This window comes from Schistocerca gregaria, chromosome 1, assembly GCF_023897955.1.
Source record: "Schistocerca gregaria isolate iqSchGreg1 chromosome 1, iqSchGreg1.2, whole genome shotgun sequence".
Classification (NCBI taxonomy): domain Eukaryota; kingdom Metazoa; phylum Arthropoda; class Insecta; order Orthoptera; family Acrididae; genus Schistocerca; species Schistocerca gregaria.
In genome coordinates, this window is record NC_064920.1 from 537,142,618 (window position 1) to 537,169,570 (window position 26,953).

Consider the following 26,953-nt stretch of genomic DNA (forward strand, 5'->3'; position numbering starts at 1 on the left):
GCTGTGTTGCATGACAAGAGCTGCCATCTAGTGGACGAAGCTCAACTAATACCAGTGTCACCGGCAGGCCGATAACTCGTCATTCCCACTAGCTACTAGCCACAGAATGCAGTGGACGGATATATCTGTCGAACCCACTGTGCAATAGCAGAGCATGGATGGATATATCCGTCATGTCCGTGTAAAAGGTTAACAGTGATGTCACTTTGGCTGACTACATAACCTGTCAAATGCTTCGGATATCTGTCGTCATCAACTGATGAGATCACGTAACAAGAGCTATGATTGGCTTACATACAAAACAGCATCGCAATCTCGATTTCAGTGCTTTGGAAACTAAAATTCTGTGTTTTGTGGCATTCAAATTTGTACGTTTGTAATACGAAAATTTGCAGCGTACCTGTTTCTGGTCATCAAAGCTATCTCCAAAGTGGTTTTTGCTTGGTTTCATTTTCTAAAGTGGCAGGAAGTTCTACACCAATGAATAAAACCTTAACCATTCAAAGGATTTATAAGTTTTTCAGTTTAAGGGGAAGTGTACTATCACTTAACACAGAAAAAGTGTGTTTTTTATCGGGAAATCTGGGAAAAATCTAAGATTTCTTTTTCTTGTCTGACGTATACACCCTGATAACACCCTGGCCTCAGCCTTCACTAGTCCCCTTCCACGATTCCACTCCAACACCACACAAGCCTTCTATTCCACCAACACATCCAGTAATCTTTTTCCTCTTCTCTAGTCCTCTCCATTTCTGCTCCCTTTTCCCCGTCACCAAATATCCTGACTATACCTAGCAACTCTACTGTCCCCACTACATCCCTACATCCTCCCGCAAGGAATACTAAACCTTCTACCATCCTGCTCCAGCCTCCTCCGTACTCCACCATCCACAGCAAATTGTTTATCCCATCACGTGTAGTTGCAGTCCACAGTCTGGATGTTGCAGGCAGACACAGTGGTCTTGTGTGTGTGTGTGTGTGTGTGTGTGTGTGTTTTCCACTTCAAAATGTGGTGCTCTATCTCAAAGCTTAAACGTATAGCAGTCTTCTTTTCATTGTGCCTGTCTGTGACTCAGTGTCTCCTCTATATGGTGAATAGTGTCCATCCTTTTAATAATATTATCATTAACCAAAGAAATCAGTTGACAGGACACATCCCGAGACATTAAGAAATAGGTAATTATGTAATAGTGGAGTTCATAATAGAGGAGGACAAAAAGCTTAACTGCAAGAAGCAGGTTCAAGTGGCTGTAGCTTGCAGTAGTTGCAGAGAGATAAGATACTTGAACAAGGTAAGCTAGAATAGAGAGCTGCATCAATATTTTGCATTTGAAAGTAGTATGCTGTGCTAAAATGATTTACATTTGGTGTATCATACTTAAGGAAAAAGAATAATGTCGCTGGTAGTATTACGGGGAAAAAAATGTAACATACATGTCGAGATTGTCATTAGACCTTTTAAATCGTTAGAAATGTAGCTCTAAAAAGTTAAAGAAATATTGTTAAACACTTCTAATAATTTCCGGGTATGCAGCCGGATCCAGTCGACATTCTGCCACGATATTTCGGCCCAGAGACGTCCAGCCATCATCAGGTGAGTACATAACTACTGAAGAGCCCAGGTGCAGTCGCGGTATTATTCTCGCGCACGTGTTGACATGCGTGGCATAGCCGAGTTGTACGTGCTGCCCTCGGTGGTGAAAGTAAAAGATCATCTAGTCATTGAGTATCGAATGACGCTCTCTATTCCGCTGTGAATGTATAATTTTAATAACAGGATTCCAATTTTTATCCAGTAGAAAGCCGTTGTCACGATTTATAAGATTATCGGCAAGACGTATTTCCCCTGATTCCTTGATTACAGAATCCCTAAATCCGGAAACCGGAGCTAAAATTTTTGTTCCATTGTATTCCATTGAATGTCCCAATGAAATACAGTGCTCTGCTACTGCCGATTTTGACGTTTGCCGCAGACGGGTGTATCTTTCATGTTCTGTACATCGTTCATGGACAGTTCTTGTCGTCTGGCCAATATATGCAGAGCCACATTCACAGGGAATTTTGTAGACGCCTGCTTTCTTCAGTTGTAAATCGTCTTTAATGGATCCAACCAGGGCCCGGTTCTTTGCTGGTGGACGGAAGACTGGGCTCACAGGGACAGTACGAACAGGCAAAGTGCGAAGTTTAGCCAACTCGTAACACGAAAGCCGCAAGAAGCTCTCTCTGGACGATCCGTGGTGAACCTTACGGATAAATCGTTTGACGATGCGACGATGTCAGTGCTTGCGAAAAGTTTATACTTCGCCCCTACTCCTGCTTCACTGCCTTTAACAGATTTCATCAGTTCCATTAAGGAAGCCATTAGATGTCTCCCTGCGGATAATGCAGACGAAGTTCGACGTGAATCTTGCCGAACGTTGTTGAAATGTGCGCCACAAAGGAGTAACATCTCGGCAGCTGAAAGAGCTGCTCTCCGCAGCCTCAGAGAAGATACTAGCACAGTCGTACTGCCTGCGGATAAGGGTAACGCCACAGTTTTTCTGACAAGGGAAGCCTACAACGAGAAGATATATTGTCAGCTAAATGATTCCACGTACCGCAGAATTGAAAAGGACCCAACAAGCCGAATATCAAGGAAAACTGCTACCCTTTTGAACGACTGTTCTCTACCTGAACAAATTATCAAGAGCTTGAGACCACACAATGCAGTACCACCAAGACTCTACAGTCTTCCCAAGATACACAAGGATGGTGCCCCACTACGATTAATAGTAATATTGGTGCTGCCACCTATTCTACAGCAAAATATCTGGCCTCACTTCTAAAGCCGTATGTGGGTAAGTGTTGCCACCATATACGTAATTCCGAGAATTTTGTCAGTCGCTTGAAGGAAGTTAAGCTTAGCAGCTCGGATTTATTAGTCAGCTTTGATGTGGTCTCACTATTTACCAAAGTGCCTTTAATGGAATCGTTACATCTTATTGGTAACTTATTCAGTGCAGAAATGACGGCCTTGTTTGAACATATACTCTCCTCAACGTACTTTTTATTCAATGACAAATTCTTTGAACAAACAGACGGCGTCGCCATGGGGAGCCCTTTGTCCCCTGTGGTAGCTAATCTCTTTATGGAGGACTTTGAGGAGAAAGCACTTGAGTCTACTGTCTTAAAACCTACGGTCTTCTGGCGGTACGTAGATGATAATTTTGTTGTATGGCTTCATGGCAGACAGGAACTGGAGAAATTCCTTCATCATTTAAACTCTTTACATGAGAACATCAAATTCACGATGGAGACTGAAAAAGATGGCACTTTACCATTTCTAGACGTGCTAGTATGCCGTAAAAATGATGGGTCATTAGGACATTCTGTGTACAGGAAACCGACTCACACAGATTTGTATCTCCAGGCGTCAAGCTGCCACCACCCAGCACAAACAGCCGGTGTTCTCAGTACCTTAATACATCGAGCGCATGTAATATCGGACGATGAAAACCTCCACGCAGAATTAGAACACTTGGAGAAGGTTTTTAAAGAGAATGGCTACACTTCACGCCAAATAAGAAAGGCCATGCGCAACTGTCATAACAAGAAGCAGCGCACTGAAGACGCTGATGACGACTTTAAATCAACTGCGTTTCTTCCATACGCCGGGAATGTGTCGTCGAACATAGGCCGACTACTGAAGAAGAATAGAATCAAGGCTATCTTCCGTCCACCAGCAAAGAACCGGGCCCTGGTTGGATCCGTTAAAGACGATTTACAACTGAAGAAAGCAGGCGTCTACAAAATTCCCTGTGAATGTGGCTCTGGATATATTGGCTAGACGACAAGAACTGTCCATGAACAATGTACAGAACATGAAAGATACACCCGTCTGCGGCAACTGTCAAAATCGGCAGTAGCAGAGCACTGTATTTCATTGGGACATTCAATGGAATACAATGGAACAAAAATTTTAGCTCCGGTTTCCGGATTTAGGGATTCCGTAATCAAGGAATCAGGGGAAATACGTCTTGCCGATAATCTTATAAATCGTGACAATGGCTTTCAACTGGATAAAAATTGGAATCCTGTTATTAAAATTATACATTCACAGCAGAATAGACAGCGTCATTCGATACTCAATGACTAGATGATCTTTTACTTTCACTACCGAGGGCAGCACGTACAACTCGGCTATGCCGCGCATGTCAAACACGTGCGCGAGAATCTGTATAAATACCGCGACTGCACCTGGGCTCTTCAGTACTTGTGTACTCACCTGATGATGGCCGGACGTCTCTGGGCCGAAATATCGTGGCAGAATGTCGACGGGATCCGGCTGCATACCCGGAAATTATTAGAAGAACAAATATGCTGGGAAATTTTCAGAAGTCACATTGTTAAACACATTTGCACAACAACTTTTTCTGCAAGGAAATCATACCAAATGGATAGCTAATTTCTCTTCATTGTCTCAATATGGACAGTAGTCACTTGCTGAATGAAAAGAAAAGTTATCAACACAAGGTATTACAAAATCAATGCATTATTTCAAAAACTGGCAAATAGGGCCTTATTTGAAGCGTTTACATATTTTGTCAAAATTTTTACTTTACAGTGACCATTATGTCCTCCAAATGTAACAACTTCTGAAGTTATATCAGTCACTTCTTTCCTTAAATTGAAAAGGAACACATGGCAATGGTATTTGAACAGATGTATTAAAAGCTTTGCCTTCATTTAAAAATAGTGAGCAATACCAAGAATGAATTGTGACTGTGATTTAAATTTTCATGTAATGTCATTAAGGCCAGTTTGAGACAAAAAAATATTAGTTCATCAAAATAGAAATAGAAATACTTGGTGGTAAGAGAAGGGTAGTTTGAATTCCAAATAAAATTACAGCATTCTCTCAATTATTAAGAGATGCACTTGCTACAAGTGTTCTACGCTTTCTTCTGACGTTTAGCTTTGGCCTGATATCTTACAGTACTTTTCCTCTATCGATAATTTTGCAGCTGTTGGTTGTTATTAGTGTATGGATTATATTCATTTCATTGATTGTGGCTTGCAGGTGGATTTGGGCAGAAGCTGGATCTCAACCAGAACTTGAATCAATGCTGGAAATTGGTGGATTTGGTTATCCAGCTATGGCAGTAATGAATGTCAAGAAGATGAAGTATTCCATATTGAGGGGATCTTTCTCCACAGATGGCATCAATGAATTTTTACGGTAAGATTCATGAAATGTGTTTCTCATATTCCTTCTTGAAATTGAGCAGCTTTTATAGCTTCATCTTCTTGCCTGGAAATGAATAAATTGTAATTGATTGATGACCAGAAGGACATTAACACAAAATTGTTTGCTTTACTTTGAATGAAAATAGCTAATTTTTGTTGTTGTGGGTGTTATCAGAGCATGATGGCCACATACATACTTTGTTCACAATTCTTCAAAGAAAAATAGGCTGTACTGATTCTTCATGTTGTGTCAGTGTCTTGTACAAAGAATCAAAGAAATCTAAATTAGCACTACATTATACATATTTCGTCGTAATGCTCACTCCTGCTTCCTCCCTTCTATGCCAACAGTTTTAAAGAAAGCCTTTGAATCATTACAGAATGACATCAGCAAAAAGCAGATGAATAAAACAACCTTTAAGTACAGCAGTTAAAAAAAAGTATTTCCATATAGTAATTAAACTGACATGGAAGACAAAGGAAATCAAATTAGTATGAAAATTGTACTGGAAAATGATCTATGACCGGAACTGGTTGGCCAGTTAAAAATAAATTATACAGCAGCTTCATATGTTAGAATATGTCATTTGTATGAGTTATCAAAATTGTGGAATGAAAGTGACAGAAGCAGTTTTCAAAACGAAATCGAGCAACTATGCAACATAGTTGATAATTATGTTATGGTTATTTAATATAGTAGTCTTTCCAGTAGTATGGAGGCTTGGGTGTCTTTCATTTTCATGCCCTTTAATGGCCCTTGTCTTTCTTTGGCTGAATTCTTCAGTTCTTGAAGTGTCAGACTCCTATTTTTTCTGTCTTCACAGTTTCATGTTGTAATCTTTCATCTTTCACCACCACCTTTCTGAATAACATTCATAATTGTAAGTCGAGGATTTATCCTCACACCAAGATGACACCTTAGGTAGCTGACCATGAACAGTTTTTTTTTTAAATATAAATTGCAGGAAAGACAGCATTCGGATTGCGTGGGCTGTCATTCAGAAGATAATGATGGATCAGAAGTCTAGAAACTCAACAGTTGGTACAAACTGAAAAACATCATGGGATTAAACCTAAACAAATCTCATGCTTCTCGACACACAATGTTAACTCCTTTTGCTAAGCTGGAAAATTAAAAATCATCATTGATATCATGAAGAAATACATAATTGTAATCGTGGCTCTCCAAGAAATCAGAAACAGTGATAAAGACCCTATGGAATCACAGGGATACCAGCTTTATAAAGGAATCTCTGGAAAACGTCATGGAAAAACTGTCCACAATTTGGCAATGGATTTCTTATCAATCTCAAAATTATCGATACTCTCATAGAATTAAAATCTCAGTCCCCCAGACTTGCAACTCCTATCTTTCAAATCTGCAAGTAAGACACACAATTATGAATGCTCATGCTCCCACCAATATAGTTCCATAAGTGATATGATCTACAGTGCCAATGCAGTGGAATAAAAAGCTGAAAACGTATACAAAGACTTCATCTTTAGGTGTCAATCTCCACTAATGAAGATAGGTAAAGCAGTGGTGTGCAAAGGATGTGAACATGAAGCAAGAAAATCAGTGACGAAAATCAGTGACCACAGAAAATGTTTTGTAAATAAAAGGGAAACGCGTCTAGTGTGAAATTCGTCTTCATTAATTCCAGTAAGATTAAGATGGCAAAGCTAACGATAATTAATTGTTAGAGGTGCTGTATGTGGACAAATGTGATGTTTGTTTAAATCAGCAATCTAGCACTAAGCATGTTTTAATTTTCTGCTTAACATATGTTATAGATTTAATGGCATCTGAGAAATTCAGTTTGTGTTTTTGAGAGTGCGGTAACACGTCTGTAAAATGGCTTCAAAGTCAGAAATCCTAAGTGTTGGAGTATCTTTTACACCTTCTGAATATATTTTCCATCCTTCTTTTTGACCCGGGATTTGGACCGGCACTGGCGAAATTAAAATATATTTTTTTGTTTTTATTTTGTTTACAAGTTCTGTATTTTTGAATATTTTTTATTTCTTTTTTGTTGTCATTTAATTTTAGAAAATTATCAGTATCACTTCTTCTCTTCTGAGTGATTATAGACGGTTAGTAGTTTTGTTTAGAGTGATAGGCCTCAAAATGTGGCACTACACATAGTGGCATGTTGCATGCTCTACATTCGTATCTCATTTCTCAGCACACTTTCTGCTTCAAGCATACTGCATGCCGACGCATTGGCGTAAGTTTCTTAGTTTTCCATGTCAATGACCTTCGGAAAATGCCTCCCAGTAAATCTTACCGGATTCTCATCTCCATAGCACCTTCCTCTACCAGCTTTCCTCCACTCTTGTGTAAGCTTCAGCAAGCTCTCTTACCATACATAAACGAAATTCCAGTAGTTGCATTTTTTGTCCTGTTACTACTTTGTAGAGAGCATGGGCATTTAAAATGCACAGATCCAGTATGTGAAAAAATAACTTTTTGTACCACTTGACAGTCTTTCGTATTGATTGCACTTACCGCAGCAGCATGTCAGAGCGTTCAACAGCACCCATACTCTTGTTGTAATCTGCAACACACTGTGGTTTCCTTAATATTTCACCTGTCTTTCTATTTGTCTTTTCCATCTCGACCATTTCTGCTGTATTACAGGTGGTCAGCATCCACACTTCTTTCGTCACACCATTTCACCTCAAGGATTGTGCCAGTGGACATAAACTGATTTATCCTCGTATGATTTTGGCATGTTGTGTCTGTTTTTGTGAAGAGTACCACTTGGTTTGTTCCATGTCTATGAAGCCAGAATAATAGGTCTGGGCTTGAATACCACTCATCGACATAGAGCGTACGTCCCCTTCCTAAAAATCGTTTCATCAATGTTGTTGCTGCTACGTCGCCATTTTTCCCCAAATTGTGGAAGTCCATTTCAGTATTTGTGCCTGTGTAAACAAAAACCAGTATATAACCCGTCTGACAGTCGCATAGCAAAAATGTTTTTATACCAAACCTACTTCTTTTGGAGGGAAAGTTCTGTTCAAATGATAATCACCCTTTGAACAACAAGAGGCTTTTGTCAGTGCAGAGCTTTTGGTATGGATTAAATGTGCTGTGAAATGTTGTGCGAATTTTATCAACAATATACCTAATTTTAAATAACCTGTCTCCTTCATTGTTGACAGAGTTATCATTGAAGTGAAGCATTCTTAAAATTAACAGAAAATGGTCCCTGGACATAATTTTGCTGAAAAGAGGAGTGTGTGTGGGCGGGGTGGGGGGTGGATCAGTAGTGACTGATCTTCAGCTTTTTCACACAAGCCATTAGCATAGAAACAGTGACGAAGGGATACAGTTCCTCGAAACCCGTTTCTTTCCATGGACAAACGAGAATGCTCTGATTCTGGCACATTTTCTTTTGTATATAAAAAAAATCTGTTAGTTTCATCTGCTATAAATTTAATGAGTTCTTCCATTAAAAATATCAGAAAATATCCCAAAACACTTGACTCTGCCCCTAAACCACCCTTGCGTCCAGAAGGTGAACCATCAAATGCATGACTAAATGGATGAAAATAACTTTTCTTCCAGTCTAACGTGTCGCTATATTCGAGCTCTTTTCACTGGCACTTCACTCTCTCTCTCTCTCAGACCCATCAGATTCTGAATGATATCCCTCCCTTGTTGACAGATGCGTTGTTCCAGCTGAAGTATACGGCACAGGACTGTTATTTCGAGATTCAGTCGAAGAATAATCACTACCATCACTGTTGAAAATTTCATTCTCACTGTCGCTTCTAGTGAGAATTTCGACGATTTCTCATCTGTACAACCACGACGGCATGCCATTTTCTTCTCAAAACATTAACAGCGTCAACAGTTAATAAAAACACAGATGAAAATTTCAACACAAGAACACAGCAGCAAATGCTCGTGAGACTTCAACTGTGCGGGTGGAACCCTGAACAGCTACTAGGTGCTTGGCACGAATATATACAGCTGGGTGCGTTAACACCGCCAGAGGCCACAGGAGAAGAAGCGGAAGCACGTCTCAACATGTCAGGAGGACACAGGTGCCACTAAGGCGGCATGTGAGACACGTTTAGAGCACACAGGGACAGGTACAAAGGTTCGTGTTAACACATCAGGAGCAGTTAAAGGGTTAAAGGTTAGAGGTATAATTTACATTCTCTTAAAGTATCATATTTTGCATATTATTTAATAAAGACACTAAAAGTTTTTGTTAGAAAACAATTGAAAGGTTACAAATTTGCCTTGGATAGTGATCTAGGTAAAAGAACAATTTAGCATAAAAATGCTGAATTGTTAAATGTTGCCCTGCAGTCTGTTCTGATGCTGTGGCAAAAGTTCCATGGGAGGACTCAATATTTGCTGTCACAGATTTAAATGCCTAAGGTAACAATTACAAGAGGTTGTCAGAAATTGTGTTATTGACTGTTTTTTGCATGCCTGTTATTAATCACCATCTCTTATCTCTAAAATACCGTTTTCAGTGCTCATGTCAATTTTCCTCTAACTTGAAGCACTCATACCTTCCTTTGTATCAGCCTAGGTCACTGTGTTGTGTGCATTTCTAATTCACTCGGAGATTTAGAAACATGCTGAAGCATATAGCTCTCATTCTTTTCATAGCCGCTTGTACAAATTTTGTTGAAGGCTAGTATGAACTAACTGATAAATTTGCGGTAAAACAAAATTTAAGCATGTGCCTAACTTGAGAACTACTGGTACTGTAAATTATTTTAGAATTGTAATAAAATATTAATAATTGACAATAGTAAAGGTTTTGCCATGTTAGTCCTAAGAATACTACATTGTAAGTGGACTGGACAACTTCTGTAGTGAATATCAACAATTTAAGGAAAAGATAGATTGCTACTTAAAAGTAGGTAGCAGTCTTATCTTGTGCTTACATTATTGATATTCCAATTTGGAATTTCTCTACTGAATATTATTAAGATATTTATTTTAAATTTTTGAGGGGACTGTATAAGCGCCATTTGTGGCCAGTGATTATTGCTAGATTCATTGATCTAAATAGTTTGGTCATGAGGATAAGGCAAACCAAATGTTGTGCATAAATCAGTTTGTTTTGATCCTGTTTTTAATGTTATGTTTACTTCTAGGGATCTCTCATTTGGTAGAGGCTCTACTGCACCTGTAAAAGGAGCGGCTCTTCCAAAGATTAACCCAACGGAAGCGTGGGATGGGAAAGATGGAGAGCTACCGCCAGAAGAAGATATTGATCTTTCAGATGTTGATCTTGACGACATAGGCACCAAAGATGAACTTTAAAACTTTGCAGAGTACAAAACTTTGTAATGATTTTGACTGACTGAAACATAGGTAGAGCTGTACGGATGAAAGGATGGTAGTAATTATTACAAATAGTGTGTGATGTGCATATGTGTGTGTATTTTGCTTGGAACTGGAGAATTAGGAAAGAACTATTCTAACTTGTGATAATGCGCGTGTGTGTGGAGGGAAAAAAGCTGTATTACTTAATTGTTCATATTTTATACTGATTGTCTAAGTTCAAAGCACATTTGTGTGCATTTTGTGTGATTTCTCTTCAAAACATATTACAAGCTGTTCGCCAATTCTAATAAATGTTTGTAATGTGATTTATCAATTTTTTAGTTTTGTGTTATCATTTATATGTAATAGAGTCCTGGTTCAGAATTTCACAGTTTCCATAGCTTAGAATCTCGCTATGTCTCTAGCTAATTATTCCTGTTCACTGCCCCAGTGTTCCATGACTTCTGACTGATTTCACCAGATCTTGGAAGCCCTAAGTGTAAACCAATTTAGTTCAACATAAAAGATATGGAATTTTGTGTGTTAGATTGTGGTCTCAGAAAATTCTATTGTAGAAGGGATCATTCTGTGCCAAGTGGTCTAATTTTGGAAAAAGTGTGCACATGATCATCAGGAATTTTGTTGAAGTTGTGTGTGAACAGTTGCAAATGTTGTCAATGAACATTGGTAGAGTTTTACTTTCACCAATATAGTACTTGCAAATATGACCCCATTGTGCTGCTATCAATAGTGCACCCGTGAGTTTTAAGCAACTTTGAGGTTTATCTCTGGCAATATTTTCTTGAAACAAACAAAACTAAGCCATCCTGCACAGCTTCTTGAGCTACCTTAAGCGAAACAATAAAAAAAAATTGTGAGTGATGGATATTTTGAAGCAAAGCTGATCAAAAAAATAGATGCTTGAAAAAAATTTGAAGTTTACTTATTATATCTTCAAATGTAGGTACAGGATAAACCTGAAACTTTGCACATAATAATTTACCAATACAAGATCTTAGAATATAAAATTTCTTCCTTCTACTAGTTTCCGATAGTTCACAAGCTGACGACAAAAATGACAATTTTTCTGAAGAATTGCCAGATCTGGTTATTCTTGGCTCACTTTTGTAAAAGTCTTATTCAGACAGTTTTAAACCATTTTTATTAGAAAGACTACAAACTATTTTGGTTTTGCAGTGTGAGCATATAAGGACTTACAAAAAGAACGACACTGTGTAGATGCATTGAAAATGGTCCCAAATTCCATTGGCACTCAAATTAAATTTGACATCTTTTATTGTGTTACAAAATTGTTATTTACTCTATATGGAAGGTATCTAAAGTCCTGGTGGCTAGGAGAGGAGTTAGAAAAAATGCAAGGAAGTAGTCTTTTAGGACATACCTACAGTGTTCAGCTCTAGAAAATTCAAATGAAATTGAATTGGGAATCCACCAAAAAGAATAGTTTCTCATTTTTGTGACTTCTAATAATTTGAGGTTATCACATTTGAAAAATGTAATTGTTTACATTCTGTCTTATCAAAATTTCTTCCCAGACAATGCCATGAGTGACATCTGGCTGGAAGTATAACTTTCCTCACAGCTTTCTGCAGCAAATTAATGAATTCTGTTTAAACAGTCAATCAACTTGAAGCCAACATAAGCATAGGATCCTAAAATCTTCTAGCTTAGGCCGCTGATGCTTACAGAAATGTGTCATCAGCTCGGGATCCTGTGTAAAGAAACCCTTACCAGGTTTGGGAACCTATGGTAAAGAAACTCACCTGTGGCTGATACTGGGCGTCTGTTGGGTGTCGCCCCTATTGTGATGGGTATGCTGGTTTTCTCACTTGAGAAGGAACCAGCAGTGGTTAAGCCTCCATGGACCATACCAACAAATTCACACAATTTTCATGTGTTCACTATTCTGCCAAAATATGCCAACACAAAAGTACGCTATACCTTAACCAGAATTGAACTAGCACATCAGTAGCATTACATAATAAAAATACTAAAAATCCTGTATACATGAATCTAGTCCAAACAATGGTAAGGAGATTGCAGTGAACTTCATCAAAATCTGAAAATCTACACAATGTGACAATAATGTGAAACCTGCAGGCTACTTATAAAAAGTGTGCTGCAGCTATAAAAGTATGCTGCAGCTGCCGTGCAAAAATTTTACTATCGGGATCTTTCAGAGTTATTCGGACTTTTGTCTCACTTCCTAGTCAAGACTTTTGATATTGCCTTGCCCAGGGAGCCCTAAACGATTGTAGAAAATAATAAAATATGTCAGATTTAAGCGCCAGTGGAATATGGGTCCATTTTCAGTGTCCCTCCACTTGTTTTTTAGTGTGTTACATACTTGCATTGCAAAACCAAATATAGTTTTTAGGTGGTTTAGAACATAAGCATTCAAATGAAAATGATTTAAGAGTTTTCAGGAGACTTAAAAAAGGTGGCAAAAATAGCCATTTTTGGATTTTTAGAAAAATTGTCAACTTTGTCCTCAATTTGTAAACCATTGAAAAGAAGGAAAATGAAATTTATATTCTGAGCCCTTGTATTTGGTAAGTTATGTACTGGGTAGATATTATGTCTCAAAGTTGGCCAAAACTCTTGGGTGCACTGTTGATAACTACACTATGGGGTCAAACAAATGACTATATTCCCTGAAGTACTGAATTAATGATGGCAAAACTTTACCAGTATTCAGAGGGAACATGTGAGATTGTTTATACAAAATTTCATCAAAATCTGTGATCATCATGCAGGAATCTCTAGACCACTTGGCATGGAATGACCCAGAAGGTAACTGATTCTTGTAGCAGTCATTCAGATACATCAGGCAGTTAACTAATGGCTGCCATTGAGCTTGGTCATTGTAGCAAGCACTTCAGAACATAGAATGAAAGCTTGGTTTTTGTATTGTTTAACATTCTACTTCGAAGTGCTATACTGCTGGACAAATCAAAACTTCATTTGTATTAGATCTGGAAGACACTTTTTCAAGTGCTGAAGAGAATGTACTTCTCAGTTAATGATTCTAAATAGGAATAAATGCACTGAAGATGGGGAAATCAGTGTGGTCACTCAGTTGAAGTCAGCACAATGAGAGAACACAGAAAAATTCCATGATATCATAATGAAAGACTACTAGTTGGGAGCATGAGAGATAGCTAAGACATTGGGCATCTCAACTGAGCAAGTACACAATACCTTGCACAAAAAAACTGGGGTTGTAAAGCAGTGAACATGGTGGTTGCTGCAATTGCTCATTTGTTCAAAATGTATTTGAAATAATGTTTTATTGCAGTGTGTGTCAGTCTTTAATTGCAATCTTCTGCACATACAAATCACTGAATGAAACCTGGAGCCGTCGTCATGCACCAGAATTCAAACTGCATCAAGCAGTGGGAGTGCATTGAAAATGCAAAGAAAAGTTTTATTAGACAATGACTATGGTGGCCACAGGTCTTAAGTTATACGCAAGCCTCTCCTTCAGGATATAAATTGCATAGTGTAGTGGTTACTTTTACAGGCTGCACCCTTTTGTGCTGATATTATGTAATGCTAAGTTTTGCTGGATCGATGTTAGACACTAAATTATTCTGTGACCTTTTTGTTTTATTAACCATTTTAATGTTGAGTGCCATAACACTGGAGGTAAACCATCAACAATCAGGTTTACGTGTTTTGGAGTTATTATTAATTTGTATTGTTAAAAATAAACAGCTGCCTGGTAAGTTTGAGAGAGGTTAGCTTGGGTGGGAGATTTCTTGTATTTTAATTATTCCATGGGGGTTCTTGAATGCAGTTGCATTTGATAATTACAAATGTTCTTGAGTTTGGGGGTCATCAGTCTCTGAAGACTGAGTCTTAGTCCGTCACTCCAGTATTGATCATGAGGCTCTTGGTAGCCATTGTGTTTAGGTATGGCATGTAGTCTTAATGCTCTGCATCACTGGGATCAGTGATTGTGGAGCTATTAGGCAGTATTGCGCATTATCGATTTGGTGTTTGTCAGCCAGCAAATGACCATCACCGGGCAAAAATGAATGATACCTTAGACAATCATCAATGAGTGATACTATCTTATGTGTACAGGCCTTCTTAAGGCATCCGTCTTCTGTGCTTACTTGAGACACCAGTTTTCATCCATTTTGGACCTTGGTCGGAAGTAATATCATTCTGCCAGGACCGAATTTTAAACTGCTCATTTAAAATTTTATTTATGTACAATTTACTGCCAACGCTTTTCTGCTACCACAGTTTTATATACCACTTTAGCATCTAAAACAAAACAATAAAGTTTTGTGATTTTTGGCTGTTCCTAGCTGTCTTAGACCTTCTATAGAAAATGGGGATTGTGTTCAGGGCTGCAGTCTTTTTGCACCTAACAGTGCCTGGTGTCCAATATCTATATAATCTTCATAGGTTACTTGGAAAAGAGAAAAATAACTAGGGACTGTTATGCTACATTATTGGATTGTTTGGGGGGGGGGGGGGGGGAGAGGGGGGAGGATGTAGCAATAAATACCAAGTGTGTGAATTGGGCTTTGCATTGTTCCTGTCCTATTATACTCTACAGATTTAGTTCAACATGACCTCTTTCCATTGCTCAATGTGGAAATTTAGCTTGATGGGGGTAAAATGTGGATCAGACAAGGAAATCATATGTTGCCATAAACAACAATTTTTCTGAGAAGCTTCCTTTATTCTTTACCACACTTATAAAATAACTCAAGTTTTGCATTATGCATACTTACCATAACAAGCAGACACCTGAAGGCAGCTATCATTATTGCACGAACACTAGCTTGCTTGCTTGCTTGCTTACTCATCATAAAAAGACTACTGATATGCAAGTCCAGCTGCAAGTTGAAGTGTTTTCTATAAGACTGACACAAAATTGAAATTAATAAACATTACAGAAAATGCTGGAAATGCCCACAGTTGTCAGTGGAGCATTGTGCTTGATGGATCAAATTGTGAGGCATGCATAGCAGCTCTGCCTGAGGGATATCAACACTAGCATTTTCAATGTTCTGCTGTAGCTCTTCTAGTGTGTGCTCATTTTGGTACACCCGAACCTTCACTTTGCCCCTTAGGATAAAATCATAGGGGAGAGATCAGGTGACTGAGGTGGCCAGGAGAGTGTGTACTATTGCTCTGTCTTGTTGAAAATACCAATAAAAGTTGTTTATCGTCTGTGAGTTGATCCACATGTTTATTAACACCTTGGAGATGAGTGGCATATCTTATCTCCAAAAAGATGAGTGACATGGAACCTATGTCAGCTATTTCTCAGCTTTGTAGGTGTATTCCAATGTTTGTCATCTGTATAAAGGTATTCTGTGATGCTTGTAGTACCTCTCTTGTCTAGGTTAGAATGGAGTACAGACAACATTGTGTTTTGCTGGCTTTTCAGCATTCACATTATCTTTGTCACCATGCCCTCTGTCTAGAAGTCATAAATTGTCTGCTATATTCTTTGTATATATTTGCAAAATGGCCTTTCAGTACAGTACTGAAAAGGGCTGGATAAATATATGTTGCCCAGAAGCCGGAAAAAAGTGACTTTCAGTTTGCAAATGAGACCATGTGCTGTTGGTGAAACAGAAAGACACTGGGAATGTTTCTTTTGTCGATTAAACACAACAGACTGCATCCAATGTCAGTGTCAGAACCAAATTGAGCATGATGAAGAGAATGAAACATTGCTGTATTTTGCATTATAATAACACTGAAATTTGTGGATGGCAGTGACTAGCTAGTGGGCTACAACTTTTTTCATATAATGATTGCAGTTTTGTGTAGTTAAGCCCTGCTAGCCAACACCTTGTTGAATTCAGTAATGAACAGGCAGAAGTGTTGGTGAGCAAAGGAAGCCTGACTGAATCAGTTTCAGCTAAAATAGTTCACTTGTAAATGTACTCAATGGAAGAGATTTTCCTAAATTTATTCCAGTTACAGGAATGTCAAAATGACCTCAGATGAAATGTGAGGTGTGTGCAGAGTGAAGCAACGCAATAAAAAATACCAGGCACTTTTGTGAAGAATGCGATGTAGACTTTGTTTTCCAAAATGCCTCAATTTTTAGTATTAAGGCAAGTAAAAAACAATTTCAAAATTTAAGTTTAGTACCATCTCCTTCTAAGCCTTACCCCATTTAGGAAAAATGGATGAAAAAATGTAAAACGAGTACATTTTCATTTACATATAAAAAAAATTCTCATTAATACAAGTCTGTTTCTTTACATTTCACAGAAGTAGATAACTCTTGGATAAACTGACAGGTTCTGTGCAATAGAACATGCTACAAAAAATTCAGAAAAACTGAAAATGCAGTATCAGCCAGTTGAACAATGCCGTAGCTGCCCATTCCTCAAAAATTTTAACAGTTTCTGAACATGCTGTAACAATGTAGACACCAGACAAAGCAGCAAATATAATGTTGAACTTACGCAATGGCATTTCAAAGTACTGATGTGGATTTTCTGAAGCAGAATGGTGCATGTTCTGTGAATTAGTGTTATCCCGACAGGCTGAACTAGGAATCATCAGAAGAAATGAAAACTGTGGATCCATCACTCAGAGGCCACCAATAGAATAGGCAAACATTCGTCTGGACACTTTACCTCGAGTGCAACAGTTAATTTGTAAGGCTAAGGCTTGGTATGTATATTTTCTGGTGTCTGAACTACTTTTTCTTAGATAGTTACAGTTTCCGTTCACCACACCAAAACACTTCCAGGTTTAAAGTCTAGTGTGAACAGTTGCACACTCACACATTTCCAAAGCTTGTGCTTCACATAACACCCGACAAAAAATGTTTTGCCTTCAACTGATTACTACACTTCTGCACCTTAATCATTTAAATATAATGACACTGCAAAAGACTCAAGGACAGAGCATGCTTGAGATGTGCATGTGTAGACACGTGACAGCAACTAATTGATGCATCAAAATCTCACGTTCCTGAATTTTCTGTAATTGGTAAGGTCAATTCTGCAACAGTCTTATAAATATTTTCCTGGCCAACTTTACTTTGCTCACCCTGTACAAAGCCCTTTTGCCTTGTGCAATGGTTGCTAACCTATCTTTATTACATCTTCCTTCCTCTATCTTGTATAGAAGTTCAATAAGCTTCACAAGACAAAGGTTGAAGCTGCTGAGTGATCTTGCTTTCTGTTGAGGAGCTGTTCTTAAGGGTATTACACATAAATTTGTAAGATCTTTCCATTATGTAATATGCCCAAAAGTACTAAGAAGAATGCTAGTTTTCCCCTAATAAGGGGGCATATTTCTTCTTCTCTCAGACAGTTGGTCATTACATCTGAAGATTTGTTTTACTTGCACTTAGAGAGGTTGTCACTGCTGTCGGCAATATCTTCAGAATAAGTGGAGTGTTCTTGGGCACTTTCAGACTGGGCCCACAGGAGCACTGTCACTAAGCAATGTTCAAAATTTTAATGGCTTTGTTCTTGCCCAGTTACACTCAATTGACACATGTTGACAGATTGTGGTTAACCTCGCAAGTAAATAATTGGATGACACCACACTATCAGGTTTGGAGAAAGGCCTAAATTTTGCCCCGACGCTAAGGAGCCTCCCTATCAATAAATTTGTTTGCTCCGTGGAGCTTTTCTGAGGACTAAACAAAGTAAATTGGTAGAAGGTTTCTCAAACTCTGCATTACGCTCTGACCTCATGGAGCAATATCTCCTTTGTTGAAAGGGCAGCAGTCTGGTTCATTGAAGACCTGGAATTATTAATCCTACCAGGGTACAAAGGTAATGCCACAGTGCTTTTGAGGGTTGATTATGTAGGCAAAATGGATCTATTACTTACAAACTTGACTTTCAAAGATATCAGACTGACCCTACTGAAGAAATGAAACGTTAGATGCTTTCATTTTTGAAAAAGAATTTGTTATCGGAATATGTGCTTAAAAAATTTTGGCCCGTTGCTACTCAGATTATATACAGAGCCAAAAATTCACAAGGAAAGAGTACCACTACAGTCAATGAGTAATTTGTGTGCAACCATCTACAACTAGGCAGAGTACCTAGCATTTATTCTTAGCCTTTAAGTTGGAAAATGTGACCACCATATTTCCATTTCTATTGTGATTACCAAGCAATTGAAGGTTGAAGGGGAGATTTGAACCCGGAATCTCCTACTTACTAGACAGTTGTTGCCACCTGAACATAGTGTTTATTGCATCTGTGCACACCTCTCAGCCAATCCACACTCCCACCTAGTGCCACCTATCTGCAGTCCCTGTCCATGCTTTGTCAGAAAGAACAGACACCATGAATTATCAAGCACTTGAAACCTTTGTCTTGATCTCTCAGATTTGCTGGTGAGCTTTGATGTAGTGTCTACTTTTTATCCAGGTTCTTCTTGAAGAACCCTTAATTAGTGACAAACTGGATATGGAAATGATGAAGCTTTGCCATTGTGTGCTAATATCAACTTATTTTTTATTCAATGATAAGTGTTTTGAAGAAATTGATGGAGTGTCTGTGGGAAGCCCGTTATCCCTCATCATCACCAATTTATTTATGGAAGCTATTGAAAACAATGAGGACTGCTTTTTTTAAAATCCTACCAGTTTGTGGAAGTATGTCAACGATATGCTTATGGTGTGGCCACATGGACTAGAGACTCTTAACCATTTCTTGGATTATTTGAATTACCTTCAACCTGACATCAGGTTCGCAATGGAGTTTGGAAGGGATGGAAAGTATCCTTTTCTGGATGTACTGACTTACAGGAAGAAAATCAAAGCCTGTGGAATGCTATCTACATGCAAAGAGTTGTCATTCAGCTAACAGATGCACAGGGGGTCTTGAGGACATTAGGAAGAAGGGGTTACTCCAACTCGGATGCAGAAACCTTGACACGAGAACTAGCTTACATTTAAGCAGAATGGCTACACTGACAAACAGCTCTCAAAATTTTGTACATGGCTGCACGTTCAGAGACCGTGAATAGTTACAAAATGTTTTGCAACCTGCACCACGCAAGTAACGAGCAGCCCTTACTGGCTCACCACCACAGTTTTCTTTATCTTAAATATCTTTGTGACTAATGTCCTTTTGGCATATTTATTATTTTATAAATGACATATAAGTACTGCCAGTTTATGATTCCGTACTTATACCCTATCAAATGTTTTTAGTCATAATTCTGTGACCATGTTATAGAATATAGACCATTCTTTGATTTACATTCTGAGGAAGACACTCCTAGCAGTGTTGAAATCAGGTTAATTTGTTAAAAATAGTGACCAAGGGCTGTTTTTTCTTTCAATTGTAACAAAAAGCTCTGTCGTGCTTTGGACTTATTACGTAGACAAGCTGCTTTCCTACCATATATTGGTCATGTATCTTCGAAAATAGGAAGAATTTTAAAAAGACATAGTATTAAGATGTGTTTTGTACATCAGCCAAGAGTATAACTGTTCTTGGAAAGATAATCTACGACTGAGGAAGTCTGACATTTTCAGAATATCTTGCCATTCAAATGAAACCTGGTCAGTGTGTCTACCTTTGCCTTACACATAAGGTGGCACCACATAACTGCGGGTCTGGTGGTGCTACCTATAGGTAGAGAGAGACGCATGCGCAGCGTGGTTTCATGCCGAAGAGGAGGTAGTCGCAAGATATCGTCCACTACCGGCAGGTGAGTAAGCAGGAACAGTGAGGAGTGACTCGATGTTTATGGGCGGAGGGAGTGAGATGCCATGAAATGTATCAATGGATGAACGCTGTGTACAGTGAGTACAGTCCGAAAGTATTGTGGAATGGCGCAAATGATTCCTTGAGGGGCATGAGTCACTGGAAGATGTTGCTCGTCCTGGACAGACTCATGATGTCATCACACCAGAAATGGTTGTGGAAATGAAAGCTTTAGCCTTGGACAACCGCAGAATAAACCGTGGATGAGATCCACCGGTTCCTGGGTGTTAGTTTGGGCACTGTCTACAGCATAATGCGTCAACACTTCAACTTTCGAAAAATATGTGCTTAATGGTTCCCTTCCAACTGACTGCCAAACACCGCAATACTCGAATGGCGCTGTCTTTGAGTCATCAACAACTTTATCATGAGGAGGAATATGTCGTATATTGTCAGGTGATGAAACATGATGTCACCATTTTGAACCAAAAAGCAAGCGTCAGAACAAGCAATGAAAACATGCCACTTCACCACCTCCAAAGAAATCAAAGCTTGTGCACACGAATTCTGGTAGGGTCATGATGTCCCCCTTTTCTGACCAGAAGGGCCACTGCTTGTTGAGCTCCTGGAACAGTGAACCACCATCAATGCCCAGCGTTACCAAGCCACTTAACAGAACCTTAGACAAGCCATCGAGCCAAAATGCTGAGGCATGTTATCCAGTGGCATTATCCTCCTGCATGATAACGCCGGCCCACACACAGCCAGTGTGGTGAAGATGACATTGGAGCAGTTTCAGTGGGAAATGCTGGAATGTCCACTGTACAGTCCCGACCATTCACCGTGTGACTTTCATGTGTTTAGACCTCTAAAACAAGCTATTCCCGATATCGATTCACAACAGACGACGAAGTGTGTGACTGGGTCCAGGCCTGGATCCAACAGCAGCCTACTAGCTTCTTCAAGGATGGAATCGATTGGCTATTGTCGCAATGGGAGAAATGTGCCAAAAGTTTTGGCGACTATTTTTGAGTATCTGTACTGTGTATAACTGCCTTTTTGAGTTAATACAATCATTACAGTTACTTTACACTAGCGACCGGATCTCATTTGAATGCCCCTTACATATTGGCTGATGAATTGCATGTTCATTACTGATTTGTGGAGTACCTTTGCCACCCATGATTACTACAAGCTGAGAAATCTGTGGTGGCTGAGCACTGAACATTGTCTAACTGAGGGGCACATAATGATGTATTATAAGACACAGATAGTTGCTTTTGCACCTCACCATTGGGACAGTCTCTTAAAGAAATCAACTGAAATTAGAATTGCAGGTAAGAGACAAGGGCTGTTCTTTAAGAAACATGTGAAAACTCTTCAGCTTGGATGGCAGAGGCACAGACTCCGCAGTGATTCATCATTTCTGCCACTTCTCACCACTGGAGTGCTGTACCTTCTCTTAGATTATGGGGCGGGAGCAACAATTTCTCTCTCAGCCGCTTTGGTTCCCTATGGTGTAAAAAAGGGCTGCTGTTCATGACAAACTTGACAAGAATATAAAGTGTCATCCTCTTTGTGGTTCAAGGACTGATAAAACTGACAGCCCCAGTGAAATTTAGGCTTTGACAAGGCGTTTCATGACTTTTTGTTTTTTTTAAGAAATGAGGATTCAGCTAGACTCTTTCGAGAGTATACAGTACATCTTTCTTCTGAGCTACTTTACTGCAAAAGTGATTGATCTACATTCTGTCTTCGTTCCAGACTTGTTAGTAGTTAATAATGACAACTCTCTCCAATCCACTGGAAACGTTTTTTCTGTACTCTTTGTAAAATAGTTCACTCTGGTATAGACTAATATATCAATTTTTACAATTTATCATGTGCATCTGAATATTTGTTTTCTTAAGCTGAACTTATAATTTTTCTGATTTCAAAACCATCTTTAATTTCAGTGCAATATGGTTCAGTGTATACACACAAGAAATCAGTAACACATCTAATTTATCAGTAATGTGCTTGAAAACTAGTTTACGCATAACACAGTGTTTTGCAGCAAGGCAAGCCCACAAATTCAGTACTGTACCAGAATTATGTGCAAGTTAAAATAATGATTTGCTTGTACCAGTGACTGAAACCATGGCAGTCATCTTCACAACAAACCCCCTGCAAGCAACAGCTTCCATACTTTTGAAAACAACAAACTTAGTGAAAATGATCATGTTGGAGAAAGTGCTAAATGACTTCTGTGCTCACTTCACCACTATCCTTATCCATTGAGTCATCTTGTGACCCAGGGTGTTTCCTCCTGAGAGTTGAGTAAGCAGTGCAGCTGCCTGTATTAAAAGAACTTAGAAAAGTGAGAAAACCTATGGTTAATAGTGTCTTGTTTCTTCTAATGCTTTCTGGGATTTTTCAGAGGATGGGTCTACAAAAGACAAGAGAAAATTTTTTGATAGCTTGGTGGTAGCTTTTCAGTTTGGTTTCTATGTGGCCTGTGCTACAGGGCCTCAAGTTCAGTTACAACAGTGGATCGAGAAAAGAGGGAAAACTTTTTCTGCAAGTATTTTGTGAGGCCTTGTCAGGTCCTTTGGATGTTTTGATAATGCTGCCTTACACTGATTAAAAGTATTTCCATTGTTGTGAAAAACAGCACGTTGCATTGGCAAGTTTTCAGTACTAATGGTACAGTATTCTGAAAAACTGGCTGTGACATCACTTGAGATTTAGTGATCTCCCTACTTTTGTACTTGCCTTATATGTTTATATAAAAAGACAAATACACATTTTTAGCATTTGTAGATTTAGGAAAGGCTTTTCACAGTATTGATTGGAATTCATCCTATGAAATGTGGATGTTACAGGAAATAAAATACAGTGAGTAAAATGTTGCATACAACTTGTACAGAAACCAGACTGCAGTTAAGAGTCAAATGAAATGAAAGGGAGGCAAAAGTTGACAGAGGAGTGAGACAGGACTGAAATCTACCCCTCATTTTATTCAATCTCTACATACACCAAGTACTTCAGGAAACTGAGTTGTTGTTGTTGTTGTTGTTGTTGTTGTTGTTGTCTTCAGTCCTGAGACTGGTTTGATGCAGCTCTCCATGCTACTCTATCCTGTGCAAGCTGCTTCATCTCCCAGTACCTACTGCAACCTACATCCTTCTGAATCTGCTTAGTGTACTCATCTCTCGGTCTCCCTCTACGATTTTTACCCTCCACGCTGCCCTCCAATGCTAAATTTGTGATCCCTTGATGCCTCAAAACATGTCCTACCAACCGATCCCTTCTTCTAGTCAAGTTGTGCCACAAACTTCTCTTCTCCCCAATCCTATTCAATACCTCCTCATTAGTTACGTGATCTATCCACCTTATCTTCAGTATTCTTCTGTAGCACCACATTTCGAAAGCTTCTATTCTCTTCTTGTCCAAACTAGTTATCGTCCATGTTTCACTTCCATACATGGCTACACTCCAAACAAACACTTTCAGAAACGACTTCCTGATACATAAATCTATATTCGATGTTAACAAATTTCTCTTATTCAGAAACGCTTTCCTTGCCATTGCCAGTCTACATTTTATATCCTCTCTACTTCGACCATCATCAGTTATTTTACTTCCTAAATAGCAAAACTCCTTTACTACTTTAAGTGTCTCATTTCCTAATCTAATTCCCTTAGCATCACCCGATTTAATTTGACTACATTCCATTATCCTCGTTTTGCTTTTGTTAATGTTCATCTTATATCCTCCTTTCAAGACACTGTCCATTCCGTTCAACTGCTCTTCCAAGTCCTTTGCCGTCTCTGACAGAATTACAATGTCATCGGCGAACCTCAAAGTTTTTACTTCGTCTCCATGAATTTTAATACCTACTCCAAATTTTTCTTTTGTTTCCTTTACTGCTTGCTCAATATACAGATTGAATAACATCGGGGAGAGGCTACAACCCTGTCTCACTCCTTTCCCAACCACTGCTTCCCTTTCATGCCCCTCGACTCTTATTACTGCCATCTGGTTTCTGTACAAATTATAAATAGCCTTTCGCTCCCTGTATTTGACCCCTGCCACCTTTAGAATTTGAAAAAGAGTATTCCAGTCAACATTGTCAAAAGCTTTCTCTAAGTCTACAAATGCTAGAAACGTAGGTTTGCCTTTTCTTAATCTTTCTTCTAAGATAAGTCGTAAGGTCAGTATTGCCTCACGTGTTCCAACATTTCGACGGAATCCAAACTGATCCTCCCTGAGGTCTGCATCTACCAGTTTTTCCATTCGTCTGTAAAGAATTCGCGTTAGTATTTTGCAGCCGTGGCTTATTAAACTGATAGTTCGGTAATTTTCACATCTGTCAGCACCTGCTTTCTTTGGGATTGGAATTATTATATTCTTCTTGAAGTCTGAGGGTATTTCGCCTGTCTCATACATCTTACTCACCAGCTGGTAGAGTTTTGTCATGACTGGCTCTCCCAAGGCCGTCAGTAGTTCTAATGGAATGTTGTCTACTCCGGGGGCCTTGTTTCGACTCAGGTCTTTCAGTGCTCTGTCAAACTCTTCACGCAGTATCGTATCTCCCATTTCGTCTTCATCTACATCCTCTTCTATTTCCATAATATTGTCCTCAAGTACATCGCCCTTGTATAAGCCTTCTATATACTCCTTCCACCTTTCTGCCTTCCCTTCTTTGCTTAGAACTGGGCTGCCATCTGAGCTCTTGATATTCATACACGTGGTTCTCTTCTCTCCAAAGGTCTCTTTAATTTTCCTGTAGGCAGTATCTATCTTACCCCTAGTGAGATAAGCTTCTACATCCTTACATTTGTCCTCTAGCCATCCCTGTTTAGCCATTTTGCACTTCCTGTCGATCTCATTTTTGAGACGTTTGTATTCCTTTTTGCCTGCTTCATTTACTGCATTTTTATATTTTCTCCTTTCATCAATTAAATTCAATATTTCTTCTGTTACCCAAGGATTTCTAGCAGCCCTCGTCTTTGTACCTACTTTATCCTCTGCTGCCTTCACTACTACATCCCTCAGAGCTACCCATTCTTCTTCTACTGTATTTCTTTCCCCTATTCCTGTCAATTGTCCCCTTATGCTCTCTCTGAAACTCTGTACAACCTCTGGTTCTTTCAGTTTATCCAGGTCCCATCTCCTTAATTTCTCACATTTTTGCAGTTTCTTCAGTTTTAATCTACAGGTCATAACCAATAGATTGTGGTCAGAGTCCACATCTGCCCCTGGAAATGTCTTACAACTTAAAACCTGGTTCCTAAATCTCTGTCTTACCATTATATAATCTATCTGATACCTTTTAGTATCTCCAGGATTCTTCCACGTATACAACCTTCTTTCATGATTCTTAAACCAAGTGTTAGCTATCATTGAGTTGTGCTCTGTGCAAAATTCTACTAGGCGGCTTCCTCTTTCATTTCTTAGCCCCAATCCATATTCACCTACTATGTTTCCTTCTCTCCCTTTTCTTACACTCGAATTCCAGTCACCCATTACTATTAAATTTTTGTCTCCCTTCACTATCTGAATAATTTCTTTTATTTCATCGTACATTTCTTCAATTTCTTCATCATCTGCAGAGCTAGTTGGCATATAAACTTGTACTACTGTAGTAGGTGTGGGCTTCGTATCTATCTTGGCCACAATAATGCGTTCACTATGCTGTTTGTAGTAGCTTACCCGCATTCCTATTTTCCTATTCATTATTAAACCTACTCCTGCATTACCCCTATTTGATTTTGTGTTTATAACCCTGTAGTCACCTGACCAGAAGTCTTGTTCCTCCTGCCACCGAACCTCACTAATTCCCACTATATCTAACTTTAACCTATCCATTTCCCTTTTTAAATTTTCTAACCTACCTGCCCGATTAAGGGATCTGACATTCCACGCTCCGATCCGTAGAATGCCAGTTTTCTTTCTCCTGATAACGACATCCTCCTGAGTAGTCCCCGCCCGGAGATCCGAATGGGGGACTATTTTACCTCCGGAATATTTTACCCAAGAGGATGCCATCATCATTTAATCATACAGTAAAGCTGCATGTCCTCGGGAAAAATTACGGCTGTAGTTTCCCCTTGCTTTCAGCCGTTCGCAGTACCAGCACAGCAAGGCCGTTTTGGTTAATTTTGCAAGGCCAGATCAGTCAATCATCCAGACTGTTGCCCCTGCAACTACTGAAAAGGCTGCTGCCCCTCTTCAGGAACCACACGTTTGTCTGGCCTCTCAACAGATACCCCTCCGTTGTGGTTGCACCTACGGTACGGCCATCTGTATCGCTGAGGCACGCAAGCCTCCCCACCAACGGCAAGGTCCATGGTTCATGGGGGGAGGAGGAAACTGAGGAAAAATTTTAATTAAGAGGGGGGGGGGGGGAGACACCTATCCAATTTGTCAATGAGACTGTAAGTCAGTCAGAGAAGGTGAAGGACTTGGAGGATTAGTTGAACGAAATGTCTTTTGTCTTGAAAAAGAGGTTATAAAATGAACATCAATAAAGTCTGGCAACAGCATAAAGAGTAGTCAGCATAAGTCCTGTGGTACAGGGGGAATTAAATTAGGAAATGAAATGCTAAAATTAAAGTAAATGAGTTTGGCTATTTAGGTGGCAAAAAGCTGGTGAAAGCAAAATCGAAGAGGATATAAAAAGGAGACTGACAATATCAAGTAGACCGTCCCTTAAAAGGAGAAATATGTTAACATTGAGTATAATATG

The 26,953-nt window shown here is 39.1% G+C and overlaps 1 protein-coding gene across 1 annotated transcript in view; it reads left to right on the forward strand.

Moving 5' to 3' along the window:
• LOC126355455 (protein disulfide-isomerase A6 homolog) overlaps positions 1-10,862 on the forward strand; it is a 53,147-nt gene extending 42,285 nt beyond the window's left edge. The window contains exons 7-8 of the mRNA XM_050005773.1: positions 5,060-5,218; positions 10,357-10,862. Coding sequence (XP_049861730.1) covers positions 5,060-5,218; positions 10,357-10,525 — 328 coding nt within the window. The 3' untranslated portion in view covers positions 10,526-10,862. The remainder of the gene's footprint in view (positions 1-5,059; positions 5,219-10,356) is intronic.
• The last annotated feature ends 16,091 nt before the right edge of the window (positions 10,863-26,953 follow it).